The sequence below is a fragment of the Oryctolagus cuniculus genome, chromosome 1, assembly GCF_051225735.1.
Source record: "Oryctolagus cuniculus isolate XC-2025 breed Fujian yellow rabbit chromosome 1, ASM5122573v1, whole genome shotgun sequence".
In the NCBI taxonomy this organism is placed as follows: domain Eukaryota; kingdom Metazoa; phylum Chordata; class Mammalia; order Lagomorpha; family Leporidae; genus Oryctolagus; species Oryctolagus cuniculus.
Window position 1 is genome coordinate 237741255 of NC_142867.1, and position 23646 is coordinate 237764900.

A 23646-nucleotide genomic window follows, 5' to 3' on the forward strand; every position below is an offset into this window, starting at 1 on the left:
AGGGCGGGGAGCGGGAACCGGGCAGCCCCCGCACCCCCACAGCCTCTGGCTCTCCTCTTGGCTCAGGGGGCCCCACAGCGTGCGTGAAGACGCAGCGGGCGTGACGCATGGGACCCCGACGCTGCACCGCTGAGGCCAGCGCTTAGGTGCCGGGAGGATCCCACTTTCTGCCCACTGGGGGCTTTGGCCATGCGGACTGCAGAATCCTCGGTTGCTACTGGAAACCGTGACGTCACTGGCAAGGGGCGGAGTTAGGCAGAGGGATGCGTGGAGAGGACAAAGGATCCGGCTGGCGAGGACCCCCAGGGCGAGGAGCGCGCGAGAGGGAGGGGCGCCTGACCAGACCCCAACCTCTCCTGGGAAATGGGGCTCAGCACGTGGGGGCAGCACGGCACCCTTCTTGCTCTTGACCTGGGGATCCGAGTCACGTGGTCCAGGGGATTGGGGTCCCTGTCCCCTTTCTGCTCCCTGTGAGGATGGAAGCCCGTCTCCCTCCCCAGCGGGCACGGCTTAGGGTTCCTCGGAACAGACGGCCTGGGGCTGCACCAGCCGCCCCGAAATAGCACTCGTGCACGCGCACAAGCCGGCGGGACAGCCTGGCCCCGCAAAAACCGCGAAAGGGTGCAGGCTGCCCGCGGTGGCACAGGCCCCTCACCTCTCGACGCAGCCCGCGCGAGTCGGCGCCGGTCGGCTGGGGACCCCCCACCCCGCAGCGGGCGCGCACACGCACTCGCGCGCGCACGGGAACGCAAGCGCACGCTCCGCTCCGCGTTGGGAAGCGGGGGCGGCGAGAGACGCAGAGACCTGGTGCGGGCTCCGGGCTCCGCTGCTGCCGCAGTCGCCGCAGCGTCGGGACCGGGACCGGCGAGTCCTCTGCGCGCGGGGCGCGGGGAGCCGCCGCGGAGCCGCTTCAGCACCGCGGACAGCGCCGGCGCGCTCCGCACCGCGGCTCGGGGCGGGGAGACGCGGCGCCCCCAGCCCGCCGGGGATGCCCCGCGGGCCCCGCGTCGGCGCTGCCCCGAGCCAGGCCCGCCGCGGCCGGAGCCCATGAGCACCATGCATCTGCTGACGCTCGCCCTGCTCTTCTCCTGCTCCTTCGCCCGCGCCGCCTGCGACCCCAAGATCGTCAACATCGGCGCGGTGCTGAGCACGCGGAAGCACGAGCAGATGTTCCGCGAGGCCGTGAGCCAGGCCAACAAGCGCCACGGCTCCTGGAAGATCCAGCTCAACGCCACGTCGGTCACGCACAAGCCCAACGCCATCCAGATGGCCCTGTCGGTGTGCGAGGACCTCATCTCCAGCCAGGTGCCCGCCGCCCCGCCCCGCCCCGTTCCGGAGAGACCCCCTTCCCCGTGCCCGCTGCCCCCACGGCCGGCCCGCAGAAGGGGCCTGGGGCTCCCCCGCGCCGGCGTGCGAGGTTTGTGCCGGCAAGGGACGCGCGCCCCGCACAGGGGCAGGCGCGCTACTCCAACCCCAGGCGCTGCTGCGGGTTTAAGCAGGGTGGGGCCCGGGGCCATCTTGACTTCTGCTCCCGGAGCCTCCCTCCCTTCCCCCGCCCCACGGGTCTGGCTGTCAGGAAACGGCCCAGGCGTGGAAGCGGGGTGCCGGCAGGGGCGGGAGCGGGAGCAGGGCTGCGCATGTGACAAGTGCGGGCGCCGTGTGAGCTGCGGGGGAGGACGCTCCCGACTGCGGGAGCTGTCCGCCCCCAGCTGCACAGCAGCCTTTTATGTAAGAGGCGGGGCAGACACGCGCGCTCACACGCACGCACAGAACACGTGACACCGGCACACACGCGTGCACACTGCTCGGCGGGCCCAGACCCAGCCGTGCACCCATACGCGCTGCTGAGCCCCTGCCTGGCCGTGCACACGCACGCGCACGCGCGCTTGCACAGGCGCTGACCCGTGGCCCTCTGCTGAGCGGCCCTGGGTGGCGACGGCCGGTGTGAGCTGGGGCAGGGAGACCTTTTCCCTCAGAAACCCAGACACGCGGCTCCTGGGGCAGATGCGTGGCCCAGCCAGGAGACGCCAGAGAAGGCGCTGGCTGGTGCCGGTGCGTCAGAGGTCCTGGCTTTCGTCCCTCTCCGGCTCCCTGGGCACAGGTGCTCCGGCCACTGCCACCCAGGTGGGAGACCCGGATGGAGCTCCTGGCTCCTACCTTTGGCTTGGCCCAGCCCCGGCTGTTCCTGGCATTTGGGGAGTGAACCAGGGGTTAAAAGAGCTCTGCTTCTTTTTGTCTCTGTCTCTCGAATGAATGAACTATATCTATCGATGGACTCCCCTGCACGCCCATCCCCACGCCCCAGCCCGGAGCATCATGGGCCTCTGGGGCCAATGGCCCAGTCATGCCTTCTGTCTGGGGGTCCAGGTGGGACCCGACTCACTCATCGCTCTGGCCCTCAGGACGGCCAGTGCGGGAGCCCACCCTCTCAGACCTGCCCCGTGGCCGGGCACTGCAGACGTCCAGCTCCAGCCTCCTGCACACCTCCCCTTGTTGCAGAAGCAGGGGGACCCACGACGAGGGCAAAGGCAGAGCTGGACGTGCAGGTCCCTTAGGCGGCCCCTCTGCCTGGAGAGGGGCTGCAGGGGAGCAGGAAGCACCCGCTCCAGGAAGCAGAGCCCCTGCCATGGGGGAGGCTCAGAAGGCCAGGCTGCCCCCAGGCCCTCCCCAACCCCTGCCTCAGGCCGGCACGCAGCTCCCCGATGCAGGGCTCTGGGCAGTGCTGGCCTCCCTCAGGGCTGCCTGCCCTGTCTCCAGGGGTGGCCGGCGCCCTCCTTGACCAGGGAGGGGGATGGCGGTGGCCTAGATGGTGGTGCCAAGCCAGCCATTCTCCCCATTACCCCCCAGGGGCCCCCCTGCACAGGAAGGGACATCACAGGCCAGCCCCTCTCTCTGGGAGGTCTTACACCTGCCTCAGGGCGGCCGTCCAGGGCCCTGTCAGCAGCAGGAGGGACAGGAGGGGCTGGCGGGAGCTTCATCTCCCTGGGCACCTCCTCGGCCGCCTCCATCTCTGCCGCAGGACTGGTCAGGGAATGGGGACGGCCAGGCTCTCCTGGCTGTGCTGTGAGGGTGTCTGCAGCTGTGCCCAGCTGGGTTCCGCCCCTGCGGCTCCAGGTCTCCGGCTCCGGGGCAGGGCCTAGCCTACCAAGCTGACCGTGTCCTCCCGCCCCCGTGTCCACAGGTCTACGCCATCCTGGTTAGCCACCCGCCTACCCCCAACGACCACTTCACCCCCACCCCCGTCTCATACACAGCTGGCTTCTACCGAATCCCTGTGCTGGGACTGACCACTCGCATGTCCATCTACTCCGACAAGGTAAGCCTGACTGCCGGCCCCGGAGCTGCAGCTGTCCATCGGGGAGCTCAGCTCCAGTGACCCCGCCCGGCCAGGACTCAAGGAGCAGCATGGTGGTGCACACACATTCACACTCACAGTCACACACACAGTCACACTCACACAGCCACACACACAGTCACACTCACACACACAACACCCACACTCATTCACATTCACACACATTCACACTCACAGTCACACACAGTCACACTCACACACACTCACACACACAACACCCACACTCATTCACATTCACACATACAGTCACACACAATCACACACTTTCACACTCAGTCACACTCACAGTCCCATTCACACTCACACACACTCACACACAGCCACACACAACACCCACACTCATTCACATTTACACATACAGTCACACACATACACAGCCTCACACACACAACAGCCACACTCATTAACATTCACACGTACAGTCACACACAGTCACATACACACACAGCCTTACACACATTCACACTCACACACATATTCACACTCACACACACTCACACACACAACACCCACACTCATTCACATTCACACATACAGTCACACACATACACAGCCTCACACACACAACAGCCACACTCATTAACATTCACACGTACAGTCACACACAGCCACATACACACACAGCCTCACACACATTCACACACACACATTCACACTCACACACACAACACCCACACTCATTCACATTCACACATACAGTCACACACATACACAGCCTCACACACACAACAGCCACACTCATTAACATTCACACGTACAGTCACACACAGCCACATACACACACAGCCTCACACACATTCACACACACACATTCACACTCACACACACAACACCCACACTCATTCACATTCACACATACAGTCACACACATACACAGCCTCACACACATAGGCACACACATTCACACTCACAGTCACATAGTTACACACACAACCACACACAATACTCACACTCATTCACATTCACACATACATAGAGTCACACACAGTCTCACACACATACAGAGACACACAGTCACACACACAGCCACACACACTCACAGCCACAGTCACACACTCACATTCACACTCCATGGTCACACACACACCTATACTCATTCACACACACACTCACAGTCACACACGGCCACACACACACTCACACTCTCGCAGTCTCCCAGATGTGCACACAAGTCACCCATGCTCCTGCACACACATGTGCATACTCACAACCACACACTCCCTCCTGCCTCTCACAGAATTCACATGCACACGTGTGTGCTCTCACAGCCCACACGCTGTCACACACGTGTGGTCACCTGCACACTGCAGTTGCACGCACTCACTCCCACAGCCTCAGTCTGCCCATGACTGGGGCACATGGCAGCCCCCAGGGACTGCGAGGGCTGCACTCACGGCAGGGCCACAGACCCCGCCTGAGCTCACCCCCAGGTGCACCTGCCTCAGGCAGCCTCAGGCTGCCGCGGGGGAGGGGTGGAGGCGGAGGGGGCCAGGCTGCCTGGGCTAGTGGGGTCCTCCAGCAGGGCCCCCGGGGCGGGAGACAGGGACATCCAACCCTCCTCCCAGGCGCCCGAGGCCTCAGCCAGACAAAGCGGACACAGTCCTGGGCCCCGTGTGCCCCTCCTGGGCCCTGAGTCCTCCTGAAAGGAGACAAGGCTGTTCTTGAGGGAAGGCAGAGCGGCAACTCCAGGGTCCCCATGAGGCCAACGGCAGGGTCAGGGCCAGGGCCCCTGTGCCCAGCACACCCGCAGACCCGAGGCAGGGCCAGGGTCCCCGTGCCCAGCACACCCACAGACCCGAGGCAGGGCCAGGGTCCCCGTGCCCAGCACACCCGCAGACCCGAGGCAGGGCCAGGGTCCCCGTGCCCAACACACCCGCAGACCCGAGGCAGGGCCAGGGTCCCCGTGCCCAACCCACCCACAGACCCAAGGCAGGGCCAGGACCAGGGCCCCTGTGCCCAGCACACCCGCAGACCCGAGGCAGGGCCAGGGTCCCCGTGCCCAACACACCCGCAGACCCGAGGCAGGGCCAGGGTCCCCGTGCCCAACACACCCGCAGACCCGAGGCAGGGCCAGGGTCCCCATGCCCAACACACCCCCAGACCCAAGGCAGGGCCAGGGCCAGGGTCCCTGTGCCCAACACACCCGCAGACCCGAGGCAGGGCCAGGGTCCCTGTGCCCAGCACACCCGCAGACCCAAGGCAGGGCCAGGGCCAGGGTCCCTGTGCCCAACACACCTGCAGACCCAAGGCAGGGCCAGGGTCCCCGTGCCCAACACACCCCCAGACCCAAGGCAGTGCCAGGGCCCCTGTGCCCAACACACCCGCAGACCCAAGGCAGTGCCAGGGTCCCTGTGCCCAACACACCCGCAGACCCGAGGCAGTGCCAGGGTCCCTGTGCCCAGCACACCCGCAGACCCGAGGCAGGGCCAGGACCAGGGTCCCCGTGCCCAGCACACCCGCAGACCCAAGGCAGGGCCAGGGTCCCCGTGCCCAACACACCCGCAGACCCAAGGCAGGGCCAGGGCCCCTGTGCCCAACACACCCCAGACCCGAGGCAGGGCCAGGGCCCCTGTGCCCAGCACACCCGCAGACCCAAGGCAGTGCCAGGGTCCCTGTGCCCAGCACACCCGCAGACCCAAGGCAGGGCCAGGGCCCCTGTGCCCAGCACACCCGCAGACCCAAGGCAGTGCCAGGGTCCCCGTGCCCAACACACCCGCAGACCCAAGGCAGGGCCAGGGCCCCTGTGCCCAGCACACCCGCAGACCCAAGGCAGTGCCAGGGTCCCCGTGCCCAACACACCCGCAGACCCAAGGCAGGGCCAGGGTCCCCGTGCCCAACACACCCGCAGACCTGAGGCAGGGCCAGGGTCCCCGTGCCCAACACACCCGCAGACCCGAGGCAGGGCCAGGGTCCCCGTGCCCAGCACACCCGCAGACCCGAGGCAGGGCCAGGGTCCCCGTGCCCAGCACACCCGCAGACCCAAGGCAGTGCCAGGGTCCCCGTGCCCAACACACCCCCAGACCCGAGGCGGGGCCAGGGCCCCCGTGCCCAACACACCCGCAGACCCGAGGCAGGGCCAGGGTCCCCGTGCCCAACACACCCCCAGACCCAAGGCAGGGCCAGGGCCCCCGTGCCCAACACACCCGCAGACCCGAGGCAGGGCCAGGGTCCCTGTGCCCAGCACACCCGCAGACCCGAGGCAGGGCCAGGGTCCCCGTGCCCAACACACCCGCAGACCAGAGGCAGGGCCAGGACCAGGGTCCCTGTGCCCAGCACACCCGCAGACCCGAGGCAGGGCCAGGCACAGGCTCCCGGGGCACCAGAGGCTCCCAGGGACAGAGCACAGCCCCAGGCACAAAGTGGCAGTCCCGGGCTCACTCTACAGGGCTTCCCCGGGCTCCCAGAGACGCGGGTCCTGCGGGCGGCCCCTGGCTTTCCCTGGAAGCTGACGCTGAGACGCGGGCAGGGCCAGCCAGCGGTGACCCCAGGAGGGGGTGGACGGGACTTGAAAGAGTGAAGACTCCCCAAAACACCCATGACTGACAGCCGCTGGGCATGTCCTGAGCCCCGCCTCCGTGGGCGTGGCCTGGCGCCGGGGCGCGGGGCGGGGCGGGCGGGCCGGCCCTCACGCCCCGCCCCCCGCAGAGCATCCACCTGAGCTTCCTGCGCACGGTGCCGCCCTACTCGCACCAGTCCAGCGTGTGGTTCGAGATGATGCGGGTGTACAGCTGGAGCCACGTGATCCTGCTGGTGAGCGACGACCACGAGGGCCGCGCGGCGCAGAAGCGCCTGGAGACGCTGCTGGAGGAGCGCGAGTCCAAGGTGGGCGGCGCGCGCGGCCGGGGCGCGGGTCCGCGCTGCTGTCTGTGGCTCCGTGTGACTCTCTCTCCATCGTGCTGGCCGGCAGCCCCGCCCCGGCGGGCGCCCGCCCCGGCCTGTCCTCGGCTCATTTCACTCGCTTTGCCATTAGTCGAATCTCCTTCGTGTCAGTCCCTGCGGGGCCAGGGCCGGACCACCTGGAGCTCCGCAAACACCCCCCCCCGCCCCGCCCCGCCCCGCCCCGCCCTGGGGGCTTCTTCGGGTGGCAGCCACCCCCGCGGGCCCCCCAGGCCTGTTCCACCTGCTCCTCCTGGAGCCCCCGCCACACCGAGGCCCACCCAGGCCTCCGCCACTCCTGCCCGGGGGGCCTCCTTCAGGCCCTCCAGCTGTGCCTGGACCCCTCCCCTGCCCACACCTGGCAGACCCTGGCTCCTGGACACAGAGCCCCCTCCCCACCCCGGCCCAGCTCCACCCTGTGCTGCTATGGACTGAGCCAGGATTCCCTGGGGGCGGGGGGTCCCAGCGACCCCCACTGCCTTCCTCGCCAGTCAGAGGGGACCCAGACCACCTCCCAGCCCCAGCGTCCAGGGTGTGCAGAGAGGGAGGGAGGCCCCTACTGGGTGGCCCAGAGGGGCTGGGGAGCTCCATCTGTCTGTGAAGCCAAAGCTTCCTCCAAGTTAGCAACCATCTGGGCTGCCAGGGCGCTCAGGACCCGGGAGGGAGGGAGTAGGGGCCTGGGGGGCGGCGAGGCAGACCCAGGGGTGCCTGGGGACCTGTCATGGGGGAGTCGGGGATGGAGGGCTGACTGGGAGCATGGGGCCCCGCCCACCCTGAGACAGAGCCACGCCCCCAGCACCTGACAGGCAGGTCACCTCCTCAGCACGCACACACACTCCGTGCCACGTGTGCGCCTGGGCCCTGCTCACACACACAAGCGCACGCCTGACACGCCCTGCAGGCTCTCATCACGCTCCGCCCCCCGCCACAGACTCGGGCCGCCCGTGGGCTCACACTCGGACACACACGGGCCCCCGGGTGCTGCTCGCAGCACCTGCCCCTGCGGCTCTGCTGCCACACACACGTGTTCCTCTGTCAGCGGCTGGTGCGCACACAGCCCCCTGCGGGCACACGCACGCACACGCACACACACGTGGGCCTCCTGGTAGTGAGGAGGGAAGCCCTGGGCCTCAGCCAGGCAGGTGGGAGGACGGGAGGTGGGGAGGGAGCTGGGAGCAGGGCTGGGGGCTGCTGGGCCACAGGCAGGACTGGGGTGGGCGGGGTCACATGGCAGGTGCATGGCAGGGCTGGGGGCGGCAGGCGGGACCCCGAGGGTGGGCGCGGACAGAGCCCCCTCTCTCCCGAGACGCTGGCCCCCAAGAGCAGGGCTCCGAGGCCGGAGCCCCGCCCCGCCCCGCCCGCGCCCCGCCCGCGCCCCGGCCTCGGTGTTTGCGAGCTCCAGGTGCGGCCGCGAGCAGTGGTGCCGAGGAGGCGGTGTGAATGCTTGGCTCCGTCATTTCTGACCGTTGATAATCTTCTGTGTCTGCGTATTTTCTCTGTGCACATTATCCATCAGAGTAAAAAAAGGAACTATGAAAACCTCGACCAACTGTCCTATGACCACAAGCGCGGACCCAAGGTATATATGCATGGACGTGCACGCCACCCACCGGCTAGCGCGCCGCGGGCGCCATGCCGCGCCCAGCCGCAGGCCCCAGCAGGAAGCAGAGCCAGGCGGAGAGGCAGGCAGCAGGCAGGCGAGGGCAGGCGTGGGCGGCCGCCCGCCGCGGGCCCGGCTGCAGGAGGAGCGCTCTCTGGGAAGTGCATGCCAAACTCCGGGACCCCCAGGGCTTCCTCACGGAACCCGGGCGGGCACCCGCCCACCCAGCCGGCCGAGGCGCTGCTGCCGGGGGCTGCGGAGCAGCGCGAGGAGCCCCCGTGGTTCCGGTTCCGAGACTCCGTTGTTTCCTGTCCGCTGCACGCCTCTTCCTGAGTCTGGGTCCACTTCAGCTTGCATGCCCAGTGCAGACCAGCAGGACAGGAGGAGAGCGGCAGGCAGAGCAGAGCAGCCGGCGGAAGAAGACAGGAGAGGCAGGGCCAGGCCAGGCCAGGAGCCAGCGAGGCAGGCGCAGGCGCAGGCGCAGGTGGCAGGCGGGCCGCCGCCCCGCCGCTGGACTCTTGCCCCTGAGGCGCCGTGTCCCTGCCGCGGCAGCCGGCTGACGCCCCCGCTCGCACCGCAGGCGGAGAAGGTGCTGCAGTTCGACCCGGGGACCAAGAACGTGACGGCGCTGCTGCTGGAGGCGCGCGAGCTGGAGGCCAGGGTCATCATCCTCTCGGCCAGGTGAGGCCTGCTCGCCGCTGCCTCCGCGTGCCCACCCCCAGCCCTGCCTGCCCCGGGAGGGAGGACGTGGTGGCTCGCCCAGCGCGGCCGCCGCGGGGGTGGGGCCACGGCTGCTCCTCCCCGGCAAATCCAGGGGCGGGGGCGGGGGTCTCTGCCCTCAACCTCAGCCGCGTGGGAACTGCGGGGAAGGCGCCAGGGGCTCCCGGAGACAGGGTGGACGACGTGGCCAGGGCTAGGGCTGCACAGAGACCCCCCGCCGCTCACAGCCGCTCACTCATCGCGGGGCTCCAGGCAGACCGGGCGTGGCGGGTGGGCAGCGAGAGCGGGGGACGCGTCCAGCCGCTCAAGTGGACGCTGCCGCACCAAGCTGGACCTGCCAGGCTCAGCGCAACTGCAGTGGCCGCCGGGACACGGGCCGGAGAACCGCACGGAGATCCAAGCCACGAAGCTCAGTCCCGGGCCCAGGAGAGCCGGGTGGGGCTTTGCCTCCGTTATCGCTGTGCCTCGTGAGCCCTGGGCACCCAGCACCCACACAGGCTGGGCGTGTGGACCCCAGGGTCAGCCAGGCCTGGGGGTGTGGCTGAGAGCCCTGGGAAGAGACATGGTCATGGCAGACAGGTGTGAGCATGTTCACACCACACACATGTACACACACACGTATACCACACCACGTGTGCACACAGTGCAACCCATACACACACATACAGCATATGCACACACGTGCACACACACCACATGTGCACACAGTGCAGCCCGTATGCACACACATATACACACCACACCACACGTGCACACCGTATGCACACACATACACACACCACAGGTGCACACATACATGCACCCCAACATGGCATATGCACACATGCATGCAGACACACCATATGCACAACACACAGAAGTGCACACACACGTGCCATGAAACAGTGTGTACACACACACGTGCCATGAAACAGTGTGTACACAGTGCTGCATTGTACCACATGTGCACATGTATGCACACATCATACACACCACATACACCTGCATGTGGGCAACCAGATTAAACCACATACGCACGTGCCTGCATACACCCATGGACACAAGTGCACCACACACACGGGCTAACATGTACCTGTGTATACCATAGATGCTCACACACGCACACACGGGCTACCATGTACCTGTGTATACCATAGATGCTCACACACGCACACACGGGCTAACATGTACCTGTGTATACCATAGATGCTCACACACGCACACACGGGCTAACACGTACCTGTGTATACCATAGATGCTCACACACGCACACACGGGCTAACACGTACCTGTGTATACCATAGATGCTCACACATGCACACACGGGCTAACATGTACCTGTGTATACCATAGATGCTCACACATGCACACACGGGCTAACATGTACCTGTGTATACCATAGATGCTCACACATGCACACACGGGCTAACATGTACCTGTGTATACCATAGGTGCTCACACACGCACACACGGGCTAACACGTACCTGTGTATACCATAGATGCTCACACATGCACACACGGGCTAACATGTACCTGTGTATACCATAGATGCTCACACACGCACACACGGGCTACCATGTACCTGTGTATACCATAGATGCTCACACACGCACACACGGGCTAACATGTACCTGTGTATACCATAGATGCTCACACATGCACACACGGGCACATACCATCTGCACTGCACACGGCACACACAGCATATACACAACGCACACAAGTGCACATGTGTGCATGCCATACATGTACCATATATGTGCTCGTGTAACGGCACCAAACACACAAACACAGATGTGTGCACACATGCCACATTGCATCACATGTGCACACATGCACACTCCAAATACACACCACACATGCACATACACAGGCACACCAAAGTCACATCACATATGCACACACATTCCCACCGTATGCACACGTGTCCACCACACATGGGAACACATGCCTACGTATACCACAGGTGCATACACCATGTGCACACTGTAGAGTGCGCATATCCTGTGCACACCAGGCATACATGCATGTGCATACTACGCATGCACACATGGTGTCAAGGCACAACATGGGTACATGTGCACAGATGCAATGCGATGTACAAACCACACACGTGCACATCGCACAGCACACATATGTCAGTGCACATATAAGCACACATATACACACCACATACTGACACGCATGGCACACACATGCATGTGTCGTATACATACATGAGCCATGTGAACACAACAGTCATGCACATGCCATTTGCACACCACCATAGGAACACCTTATGTACCTCACCTGTGCACACACAAGTCATGCACACAATTATGCAACACACGTGTGCACATAGTACACACACAACACACATGTACATGCATACAGGGCGCACTTTCCACTCTTGCACACCACAGCACACAGCGCACACATCAACGCCAGAATCAGGAACAGCTACAGGCTCACGATTCACACTAACGTGACCTGCACACGCGTCCTTGTGCATCAGTACATGCACCGTGCACACACCACATGCTACATACGTGTGTGTGCACCGCTCACAGCCACACATCCACCGACCCCGCTGTTGGTGAACCGCAGGCCCCTGGCCCGAGAGAGCTGGGAGGGCTGGACGCTTGCAGCTGACCGGGGCCCCACAGTGCAGCCTGGACCTCACGGCCACCGCGGCCCCTCCCTCCTGGAGCTGCCCAGAGACTGTGTGACACCCGCTTCCTGTTTAAAAAGAAGATCGATTGATTTGAGAGAGAGAGAGAGAGAGAGGAGAGAGAGAGAGAGGAGAGAGAGAGAGAGGAGAGAGAGAGAGAGAGGAGAGGTCTTCCATCTGCTGGTCCACTCCCCAGATGGCCATGATGGCTGGGGCTGGGCCAGGTCGAAGCCCGGAGCCCGGAGCGCCAGCCGGTCTCCCCCGTGGGTGCAGGGCCCAGCACGTGGGCCGTCCCTCGCTGCCTTCCCAGGCGCACCAGCAGGGAGCTGGGCGGGACGAGGGGCCCAGATGCCGGCACTGCAGGCGAAGGCTTTACCCGCTGCGCCACAGAGCCCGCCCCTGCTCAGTGTGGCGGTTTCTATGGCGTGCAGAGAGCTGGCTCCAAACCTCGTGGTTTTTTTTCCCTGAAATTGTTGGTGTCGGGAGGAGGTGGGGTGGCTGATCGGCTTCTGTCCACCATCACCCACCCATCGCGGTCACTCCACCGTGTCGCCGGCCCGGACCCGGCTGCACCGAGAAGATGGCTCCTCTGCCAGCCTGGTGGGCAGAGCCGGCGGCCGGGAGCAGAGCCTGGACACTGCCGGGCACCCTCGCTCTGGCCGCCTGTGTGCTGGGGCTTCCAGCCGGCTGCAGAGGCTGAGGGTTTGCTTTGCTCCGTGGGCTCCTCCTTGACAGCGCAGGGGCGGAGCCCTGGGGCAGCCGAGGGCAGCTGGCGCCAGCATCAGCCTCTGTGCAAACAGCCCAGCGCCCACCACGCACGCCTTCTGCTGCCCGCGCACCAGAGAGGCCGGGCCCCAGTCCCTGGCCAGGCCCGGTGTGGGGGGTCCTTGTCACCACCAGGGAGGCCCCAGCCCCCCAGTGTCCCCGTGCACAGGGGCTCTCCCATGAGGGAGCCCAGGGTGTGTGGCCCTGAGCTCTGTGCCGACCCCAGCAGGCAGCAGCCCCTCAACTCCCCGGAAGCCCCCACCCGCGTCCCCATCTGAACATGGGGGCTGCAGACAGGGGCTGTCCCCGAAGTCACAGGGGCTCGGGGCGTAGTTAGGCGCAAACCCCACTCTGCCCACCAGGGGCACTCGCGAGCCTCAGCTTCCCCTCCTGACACAGGGGTGGTCCCAGCGCCTTCCCCGAGGGCTGCTGAGCCCCGGCAGAGTATCCCAGGTGCAGGTGCGGGTGCCCGGGCCCAGCCAGGCCGGCCACCAGAGGCCTCGGCGGCGCCTGGGTCTTGGCCCGTCACCCCGCTCTGCCCCACAGCGAGGACGACGCAGCCACCGTGTACCGCGCAGCCGCGATGCTGAACATGACCGGCTCGGGGTACGTGTGGCTGGTGGGGGAGCGCGAGATCTCGGGGAACGCCCTGCGCTACGCCCCCGACGGTGAGTGCCGAGTGCCGGGACGGCCGGGCCTGCGGGCGGGCGGGAGGCGGCGGCGGCCTCGCGGGCTCTGAGCCGGCCTCGCCGCAGGCATCATCGGGCTGCAGCTCATCAACGGGAAGAACGAGTCCGCGCACATCAGCGACGCCGTGGGCGTGGTGGCGCAGGCCGTGCACGAGCTGCTGGAGAAGGAGAACATCACCGACCCGCCGCGCGGCTGTGTGGGCAACACCAACATCTGGAAGACCGGGCCGCTCTTCAAGAGGTGAGGCCGGCGCCGCGCCCGCCGGGAGCGTCCGGGGCCCCAGGGGGTCGGCGGAGGAGGCCATGCGGGGCCAGAGTCCCAGGTGGACAGCTCCACCAGGAAGGCCTGCACACACGGCCCCACACCTGCTGCGGGTCGCTGGTGAGCACACACACGCATGCACGTGTGTGCCCCAGGTAGCAGGCATGCACGTGTGTGCTGCCAGGTAGAGGGTGTGCACGTGTGTGCCCCAGGTAGAGGGTGTGCACGTGTGTGCTGCCAGGTAGAGGGTGTGCACGTGTGTGCCCCAGGTAGAAGGCGTGCACATGTGTGCTCCCAGGTAGCAGGCATGCACGTGTGTGCCCCAGGTAGAAGGCGTGTACGTGTGTGCCTGCAGATAGCAGGCGTGCACGTGTGTGCTCCCAGGTAGAAGATGTACACATATGTAGAAGGTGTACACGTGTGTGCCCCAGGTAGAAGGCGTGCACATGTGTGCCCCAGGTAGAGGGTGTGCACGTGTGTGCCCCAGGTAGAGGGTGTGCACGTGTGTGCTCCCAGGTAGAGGGTGTGCACGTGTGTGCCCCAGGTAGAAGGTGTGCACGTGTGTGCTCCCAGGTAGAGGGTGTGCACATGTGTGCTCCCAGGTAGAAGATGTACACATATGTAGAAGGTGTACACGTGTGTGCCCCAGGTAGAAGGCGTGCACATGTGTGCCCCAGGTAGAGGGTGTGCACGTGTGTGCCCCAGGTAGAGGGTGTGCACGTGTGTGCTCCCAGGTAGAGGGTGTGCACGTGTGTGCCCCAGGTAGAAGGTGTGCACGTGTGTGCTCCCAGGTAGCAGGCGTGCACGTATGTAGAAGGTGTGCATGTGTGTGCCCCAAGTAGAAGGTGTGCACATATCTAGAAGGTGTGCACGTGTGTGCCCAGGTAGAAGGCACACATGTGTGTGCCCCAAAGTAGAAGACGTGCACGTGTGTGCTCCAAGGTAGCAGGCATGCACGTGTGTGCCCCAGGTAGAAGACGTGCACCTGATGCCCCAGGTAGAAGGTGTGCACGTATGTAGAAGGCGTTCACGTGTGTGCTCCCAGGTCGAAGGTGTGCACGTGTGTGCCCCAGGTAACAGGCATGCACGTGTGTGCCCCAGGTAGAAGGCGTGCACGTATGTAGAAGGTGTGCATGTGTGTGCCCCAAGTAGAAGGTGTGCACGTATGTAGAAGGCAAGCACGTGTGTGCTCCCAGGTAGAAGATGTACACATATGTAGAAGATGTGCACGTGTGTGCCCGCAGATAGCAGGTGTGCACATGTGTGCTGCCAGGTAGAAGGCGTGTACATGTGTGCTCCCAGGTAGAAGGCGTGCATGTGTGTGCCTGCAGATAGCAGGCGTGCACGTGTGTGCCCCACGTAGAAGGCGTGCATGTTTGTAGAAGGCTGCACATGTGTGCTCCCATGTAGAAGGCATGCACGTGTGTGCCACAGGTGGAAGGTGTGCACGTGTGTGCTCCGAGGTAGCAGGCATGCACGTGTGTGCCCCAGGTAGAAGGCGTGCACGTATGTAGAAGGTGTGCATGTGTGTGCCCCAAGTAGAAGGTGTGCACGTATGTAGAAGGCAAGCACGTGTGTGCTCCCAGGTAGAAGGCATGCACGTGTGTGCCCAGGTAGAAGGCGTGTACATGTGTGCCTGCAGATAGCAGGCGTGCACGTGTGTGCCCCAGGTAGAAGACATGCACGTGTGTGCCCCAGGTAGAGGTTGTGCACGTGTGTGCCCCAGGTAGAAGATGTGCACATATGTAGAAGGTGTGCATGTGTGTGCCCCAGGTAGCAGGGAAGCTGGAGGTGCCAGCAGACGCCCACCCCCTGTGCGGCCACCCTCACCCTGGCTGTTCCCAGGACTGGGACAGGAGGGCCCTGGCTGCCCTGGAGGCCTGCAGGGTGGGGGTAGCAGCCCCCTGATGAGCGGAACACGCGGCCCCCAGGGTCCTGATGTCCTCCAAGTATGCGGACGGCGTGACCGGCCGCGTGGAGTTCAACGAGGACGGGGACCGCAAGTTCGCCAACTACAGCATCATGAACCTGCAGAACCGCAAGCTGGTGCAAGTGGGCGTCTACAACGGCACCCACGTAGGTGGGGGTCATGAGGGGGTGGGGGCTGGGGCCTTAGGGTCCTGGGGCCGAGACCCCTGCGTGGCCACCCTCCATCTCATACTCCCACCCCCAGGTCATCCCCAACGACAGGAAGATCATCTGGCCGGGAGGGGAGACTGAGAAGCCTCGAGGGTACCAGATGTCCACCAGGCTGAAGGTGGGACCCCCAGCCCACAGGCAGCGAGGAGGGGGCCTGCCTCAGCTGCCGACCTCCCCAGGGCACAGCGGGGGGGCAGGCGACGACGGGTTGGCTGCCCCCAGCACCCCTCTTGATTCAACCCTGAGGGTGGGCTGGCGGGGGACAGCCTGGAGGGTCACTGTGCCTGGTGTGGACCTTGTCCCCAGCACTCTGCGTCCTGGCGCCTCACCACCCCCAGCTACCCCAGGCTGCTCGGCCCTGGGCCTCCGGGAGCCCCTGGCTGGCCGCTCCTTCCCTCCAGGCAGTCTCCTTGGCCTGGCCGCTGTCCCCCTCTGGGCTCGGGCACTGGCCCCGTCTCCTCCGGTGCTCTCCTGAGTCTCTCGGCTCTGCAGCCCCACCCGTGGCAGTGCTCCGTGGCAGGCGGTGGGGGAGGGGCTGCGAGTCTCAGGGAAAACGGCCCCGCCCCTTGCGGCTCTGCTTGTTCTGCAAGCGCGGGACCCCCTGTGCAACAGAGCAAGGAACGCACCAAGTCTGAAACCAGGGCCTGCGGTCCCCCAGGGCCAGGGTCCCGCCTCCCTTCCCTCCCCGCTCCCGCGCAGGCCCAGCCCCGCGGCCCCAGCCTGGCCCTCCCAGACGGGGTCGGGGGCTTGAGGCCGGGTGGAGGGCGCGCGCGGAGCACCTCGGGCCCTGTCCCCGCAGATCGTCACGATCCACCAGGAGCCCTTCGTGTACGTGAAGCCCACGCTGAGCGACGGGACGTGCAAGGAGGAGTCCACGGTGAACGGCGACCCGGTCAAGAAGGTCATCTGCACCGGGCCCAACGACACCTCGCCGGGCAGCCGTGAGTGCCGCGGGCCGGGCGCGCGGGCGCGCGGGCGGGTGCGGCGCGGGCGCGCGGCGCGGGGCCCAGCTCTGCCCGCCCTCGCCCGCAGCGCGCCACACCGTGCCGCAGTGCTGCTACGGCTTCTGCATCGACCTGCTCATCAAGCTGGCGCGCACCATGAACTTCACCTACGAGGTGCACCTGGTGGCCGACGGCAAGTTCGGCACGCAGGAGCGGGTAGGCGGGGCGGGGCGGGGCGGGGCCGCTGGGGCGGGGCGGGGCGGGGCCGGGACCGCTGGGGCGGGGCTGAGGAGCGGGTAGGCGGGGCGGGGCGGGGCGGGGCCGCTGGGGCGGGGCGGGGCGGGGCCGCTGGGGCGGGGCGGGGCGGGGCCGGGACCGCTGGGGCGGGGCGGGGCGGGGCGGGGACCGCTGGGGCGGGGCGGGGCGGGGCGGGGAGGGGCCGGGACCGCTGGGGCGGGGCGGGGCGGGGCAGGGCCCGCTGGGGCGGGGCGGGGCAGGGCCCGCTGGGGCGGGGCGGGGCCGGGACCGCTGGGGCGGGGCGGGGCGGGGCGGGGCCGGGCCGGGACCGCTGGGGCGGGGCGGGGCCGGGACCGCTGGGGCGGGGCGGGGCGGGGCGGGGACGGGGACCCCCGGCGGGCGCTGACCCGGCCGCGCGCAGGTCAACAACAGCAACAAGAAGGAGTGGAACGGAATGATGGGGGAGCTGCTGAGCGGGCAGGCCGACATGATCGTGGCGCCGCTGACCATCAACAACGAGCGCGCGCAGTACATCGAGTTCTCCAAGCCCTTCAAGTACCAGGGCCTGACGATCCTGGTCAAGAAGGTGGGCGGGGCCGGCGGGGCGGGAGCAGGGGCGGCGGGGCGCGGGGCCGGAGCAGGGGCGGCGGGGCGCGGGGCCGGAGCGGGGGCGGCGGGGCGCGGGGCCGGAGCAGGGGCGGCGGGGCGCGGGGCCGGAGCGGGGGCGGCGGGGCCCGGGGCCGGAGCAGGGGCGGCGGGGCGCGGGGCCGGAGCGGGGGCGGCGGGGCGCGGGGCCGGAGCAGGGGCGGCGGGCGGGCCGGCGCGGGGCTGACCGCGCGTGCGCCCCCAGGAGATCCCGCGGAGCACGCTGGACTCGTTCATGCAGCCCTTCCAGAGCACGCTGTGGCTGCTCGTGGGGCTGTCGGTGCACGTGGTGGCCGTGATGCTGTACCTGCTGGACCGCTTCAGGTGAGCCGGGGCCCGCGCCGCCAGCCCCGCGGGCGGGCCCCCTCGCCGGCCGGGCCGCGCCGCGCCGCCGCTCTCTCTCCCGCCTGCCCTTTCGCACCGCAGCCCCTTCGGCCGCTTCAAGGTGAACAGCGAGGAGGAGGAGGAGGACGCGCTGACCCTGTCCTCGGCCATGTGGTTCTCCTGGGGCGTCTTGCTCAACTCGGGCATCGGGGAAGGTGAGGCCGCGCCGGCCCCGCGCCCGCACGCGCACCCGCGCCCGCACGGCGCTGACCGCGGCCTCCGCCCGCAGGCGCCCCGCGCAGCTTCTCGGCGCGCATCCTGGGCATGGTGTGGGCTGGCTTTGCCATGATCATCGTGGCCTCCTACACCGCCAACCTGGCGGCCTTCCTGGTGCTGGACCGGCCCGAGGAGCGCATCACCGGCATCAACGACCCGCGGGTGAGGCCCGGGCGGGCTGCGGGCGCGGCGCGGCCCGGGGCCGCTGTGAGCGAGCGCGCGCCTCTGCCCGCAGCTGCGGAACCCGTCGGACAAGTTCATCTACGCGACTGTGAAGCAGAGCTCGGTGGACATCTACTTCCGGCGGCAGGTGGAGCTGAGCACCATGTACCGGCACATGGAGAAGCACAACTACGAGAGCGCGGCCGAGGCCATCCAGGCCGTGAGGGACAAGTGAGGCGGGTCCGGGGCGGGGCGCCGGTGGGCGGGGGAGGGCGCGCCCGCCGCGGGCTGCTGACCGCGCCCGCCCGCAGCAAGCTGCACGCCTTCATCTGGGACTCGGCGGTGCTGGAGTTCGAGGCGTCGCAGAAGTGCGACCTGGTGACCACGGGCGAGCTCTTCTTCCGCTCGGGCTTCGGCATCGGCATGCGCAAGGACAGCCCCTGGAAGCAGAACGTGTCGCTGTCCATCCTCAAGTGAGCCCGCGCCTGGCCCCGCCCCGCGCCGCGACAGGCCCCGCCCACAGGCCGCCCGGCCCCGCCCTGAGGAAGCCTGCCCAAGACTTGGCAGTCCTGCCTCTGCCCCGCCCCGCGCCTTAACCGGCCACGCCCACGCGGCAGCCCCGGCCCCGCCCCGTGGAAGCCCCGCCCCGCGCCCTGGCAGGCCCCGCCCACAGGCCGCCCGGCCCCGCCCTGAGGAAGCCTGCTGCCCAGGACTTGGCAGTCCCGCCTCTGCCCCGCCCCGCGCCTTAACCGGCCACGCGCACGCGGCAGCCCCGGCCCCGCCCCTGGAAGCCCCGCCCCGCGCCCTGGCAGGCCCCGCCCACAGGCCACCCGGCCCCGCCCTGAGGAAGCCTGCCCAAGACTTGGCAGTCCCGCCTCTGCCCCGCCCCGCGCCCTGGCAGGCCACGCCCACGCGGCAGCCCCGGCCCCGCCCCTGGAAGCCCCGCCCCGCGCCCTGGCAGGCCCCGCCCGGCCACGCCCGCACGACAGCCCCCGCCCCGCCCCGCAGATCCCACGAGAACGGCTTCATGGAGGACCTGGACAAGACGTGGGTGCGGTACCAGGAGTGTGACTCGCGCAGCAACGCCCCCGCGACCCTCACCTTCGAGAACATGGCAGGTGGGCCCCGTCCCCCGCGCCCCCACGCGTGCCGGCGCCGCGGCAGCCGCTGAGGCCTGGCGCCGGCCCGCAGGGGTCTTCATGCTGGTGGCCGGCGGCATCGTGGCCGGCATCTTCCTGATCTTCATCGAGATCGCCTACAAGCGGCACAAGGATGCGCGGCGCAAGCAGATGCAGCTGGCCTTCGCCGCCGTGAACGTGTGGCGGAAGAACCTGCAGGTAGGGTGGGCCACCCTGCGAGGCCTGCTGCCCAGGGCCCGGCCCTCTGCCAGCCCCCAGGCGGCGGCGGCGGCCGCACTGGCTCTGGCTCCCGGGGGCAGGACCTGAGCTGGGAGCCGCGGCCGGGGGGCCCGCGTGGGCGGCCGGGGAGGGGGCTGCCTGTAGGTGGCCGCCCACTGCAGAGCCAGGCCGAGGAGGGAGGCCCACGCCCTGCTCCGAGCCTCCAGCCGGCCCTCGGTCTCCAGAGCCGCCCACCGGTGCCGGTCCGGTAGGAGAAAAGCAGGCAGGGTAAGGCAGGGGGCCCCCTCCCCGCACGTGGCCCGCGGCCGACCACCCCCCAGGCCTCTCAGCACCTTGGGAACCCCCTCCCTCTGCGTCCCCTGCTCTGTGACGCCGGTCAGAGGCGGCCGAGCCTGGCCCGCAGGCTGCTCCGGCCCGGCCAGCAGGGCCGAGGCGGGGGTCGGGCCCCGGCAGGCCGCGGCCCTGGTCTCTTCTCTTTGGGCGCCGTTCTGGAGCCGGTGTCTGGAGGCGAAGTTGGCACCGCACCGAGGGCTGTGGGGGGGCCAGGCTGCCGGAGCCCCCACACCTGTCATCCGCCCGCTCTCGCTCTTGGCCCCACAGGCCCCCCGGGGACCTGGCCGAGGCTCCTGTCTCGCTCCAAGGCCATCTCGACTCCTGCCTTCGGCCCCTGAGCCCCCTGCTGAGTCTCGGTGTGTGTGCCCTTGGGGGTCAGCAGGCTGTGCGCGGAGCGGCTGGCGTGGCCGAGGGGCAGCAGCGCCTCCTCCTCCTCGTCCCGGGGACGCCTGTGAGCCAGGCCCACCTCCCAGCCCCAGCGCCAGCCAGGTCAGGCCGCGGAGAGGCCGCGCACCCCCGCACGCCTGGCTGCCGGCTCAGCCGTCCAGCGCAGGGAGGCAGGCAGGAGTGAGGCCCGAGTGGCCGCCCAGGAGCAGGCCAGGGCAGGTGCGGCGCCACCCTTAGCTGTCTAATCACTTATACATATTCATTTTAGGATAGAAAGAGTGGTAGAGCAGAGCCTGACCCTAAAAAGAAAGCCACATTTAGGGTTCTCACCTCCACCCTGGCTTCCAGCTTCAAGAGACGTAGGTCCTCCAAAGACACGGTAAGGGGGAGAGCACCCCGGTCCCACGTCTCCGACGCCCCCTCGCTCCCTGCCTCCGTGTCTGTCTGCCCCCTCTCATCCCACCCCTGCCCCGGCCGCCTGGCCCCTGCGCCCTACACGGCCGGTGCTGTGCTCTCTCGACCTCTCCCCCGGCCCGCGCCGGGCCGGCCTCCCCCGTGTGTCTGCCCCGCCCCCCATGCCGTGACCCACGCACCATCCGAAGCCGTGTCCTGTGTTGGTCAGTCAGTCAGCCTCACCACAGCTCAGCCCCCTGCGGCCCTGCCCCCGGGAGGCCACGCCATCCCCGCTCTGCCACGGCCCTGGCGCTCTCGCCTCCCCCAGAGGAGCCCGCCGCCCTCGCTCCCGTCCCGCCACGGCCCTGGAGGGGCAGCTGTGACGTCCCATCCCGTCCGTCTGTCTGGCCGCTGGCCCCGCCCCCCCGGACACCTGTCTCGCCTCTCACCAGAGCCATGCGTGTTGCATCTTCCATGTGGTCTCTGTGTGGGCTGGGGGCTGGGGGCCGGGCCTGGGTCCATCTGGGTGGACAGCTGGGGCCTGGAGTTGGAACTGGCCCCTGGCAACAGGGGACTGTGTCAGGTGGGGACCGGGTGGCAGTGGGTGGCAGGCCGAGCAGGGGCCCTGCAGGGAGGTCGGGTGGCAGTCCCCGGAGGGTCTGAGAACGGGTGGGGGCAGCCCCGGAGCCCTGGCCTGCATGGTCTGGGGCGATACTGAGGCCCCCAGACATGGGCCCAGGAAGCAGAGGCCCCTGGGAAGGAGGCCACCCCCCCCGCCCCGGTTTTGAGCCCAGAAGCCCTCTGCCTCCTGCCTGCTCGTCCCTGTACCAGCTGCACACACCTGGGCTGAAGGTGTGCAGAGGCTGTCGTAGGACCCAAGCAGACCAGGCAGCGCCAGGGAGCAGGAGGGACCTGCGGCCACCCCAGTGCAGATCCAGGCCACAAAGCAGTCCACGTTGGGGGCAGAGAGAGCGAGCGAGCGCCTAGCTGCTCTGGGTCCCGGAGTGCGGGTCCCTGGAGCTGGCAGCACCTGAGGCTCTGGGGGTGGGCAGGTCTGAGCGGGGGCAGGGTCTCCCAGGTACCCGCAGCAGCGCTGGCCGTCCTGCAGGTGGTGGCCACTTCAGAGGGGGGCGCCCGCCCCGGCCCCGCCTGTAGCTGAGGCAGGTGCAGCTCAGAGGTCTTCCCGGTGGCCGACCGAGGACACGCCCCCGAGCCCCTGTGCAAGGGCCGGCCCCGCCCCAGCCCCGCCCCGCCCCGCCCCGCCCCGCAGGGCTGAATCAGCGCGCCGCCGGGCCCGTGGGAGGGCGGCCCAGCTCCCACCTTCCTTCTCGCGCCGGGCACCTGTTCGGAGGGAGGTGGGGGGCGGGACGGGCTCCTTCGTGGGGGTGGGGTCGTCCGGCTGCTGAGATCGTCTGCCCCTGCCCTGCGGCCGGTCTGGGCCAGGGCAGCGCGGGGCGCTCGGGGCTGGGATCCCGGCGGGTATTGATTCTTGGTTCTTATTTATAGAGCACCGGGGGTGGACGCGGCCCTTTGCAAAACCAAAAAGACACGGTGCTGCCGCGACGCGCTATTGAGAGGGAGGAGGGCCAGCTGCAGCTGTGCTCCCGGCATAGGGAGAGCTGAGACGCCCCCCCCGCGGACGGACGGACGGACGGACGGACGGCGCCCCGCCCACGCAGAGCCCCGGCGCCTCCCCAGGCCGCGCCGCCCGCCGGCCGGCCGCCGCGCGTGCCCCGCGGGGGGCTAACGGCGCTGTCTGTGTATTTCTATTTTGCAGCAGTACCACCCCTCTGATATCACGGGCCCGCTGAACCTCTCAGATCCCTCGGTCAGCACCGTGGTGTGAGGCCCCCGGAGGCGCCCACCTGCCCAGTTAGCCCGGCCAAGGACACTGATGGGTCCTGCTGCTCGGGAAAGCCTGAGGGAAGCCCACCCACCCCAGAGACTGCCCACCCTGGGCCTCCCGCCCGCCCGCCCCGCTGCTGCCTGGCGGGCAGCCCCTGCTGGACCAAGGTGCCGACCGGAGCGGCTGAGGACGGCCAGAGCCCAGCCGGTTGGGCAGGGCCGCGGGCGCTCCAGGAGAGGCAGGGCCCCCGGGGTCTCTGAGCAGTGGGCCCAGGCCAGGGGCTGGGGGGCGTAGGCCGGCAGCCCGTCCGTCCCAAGCCACCAACCACCCTGAGCCCCAGTGGGGGCCCACGGCCCTGGCTGGCCGCTGCAGCTGAGCGCCACCTTCTCCCGCCGGGGCCACCCCTGCCCGCGCCACTTCTTCCCCTCCCCGACGCACCGGCTGGCCCTGCCTGCCCTGCCCCCAGGGCGTCCTGGCTCTGCCGCGGGCAGCCGCCTCCCCAGGCCTCCCCCTCCGGACTGCGAGAGGCTGAGCCTCCTCTGGGCCGGCTGCCGGGACCGGATTCCGCAGACGCCGGCTCAGGACTGTCTTCAACCCTGCCCCGCACGCCCGCCGCCTTGTACAGCATCAGCCCTCCCCGCGCGGCCCGTGTGCCCCCCGCCCCACGTGGTGTGCAGTGGTGATGCCTAAAGGAATGTCACGACA

General features: G+C 68.1%; 1 protein-coding gene across 8 annotated transcripts; it reads left to right on the forward strand.

Annotated features, from left to right (window-relative positions):
- The first annotated feature begins 895 nt into the window (after window positions 1-895).
- On the forward strand, window positions 896-23646 carry GRIN1 (glutamate ionotropic receptor NMDA type subunit 1). 8 transcript variants are annotated; one of them, XM_070059507.2, is made up of 21 exons: window positions 896-1305; window positions 3182-3316; window positions 7001-7177; window positions 8748-8810; window positions 9412-9512; window positions 13493-13614; window positions 13702-13876; window positions 15829-15973; window positions 16071-16154; window positions 16836-16977; window positions 17069-17196; window positions 17639-17803; window positions 18068-18186; window positions 18289-18401; window positions 18476-18624; window positions 18698-18855; window positions 18936-19097; window positions 19633-19742; window positions 19816-19961; window positions 20971-21081; window positions 22602-23646. In XM_070059507.2, the coding sequence occupies exons 1-21, from the start codon at window positions 1048-1050 to the stop codon at window positions 22716-22718; spliced, it is 2880 nt and encodes a 959-aa protein (XP_069915608.1). In that variant the 5' UTR covers window positions 896-1047; the 3' UTR covers window positions 22719-23646. The 8 variants fall into 8 exon arrangements, with proteins under 8 accessions (XP_069915608.1, XP_069915620.1, XP_069915634.1 ...); XM_070059519.2 differs by having other exon boundaries at window positions 22873-23646; XM_070059533.2 differs by lacking the exon at window positions 20971-21081.

Excerpts from the sequence above, each read along its gene's own strand:
- GRIN1 (XM_070059507.2), top strand. The coding sequence starts at position 1,048 with ATGAGCACCATGCATCTGCTGACGCTCGCCCTGCTCTTCTCCTGCTCC. Across the intron at positions 3,317-7,000 it reads TGTCCATCTACTCCGACAAG|AGCATCCACCTGAGCTTCCT; the intron begins GTAAGCCTGACT and ends CGCCCCCCGCAG. Across the intron at positions 13,615-13,701 it reads CCTGCGCTACGCCCCCGACG|GCATCATCGGGCTGCAGCTC; the intron begins GTGAGTGCCGAG and ends GCCTCGCCGCAG.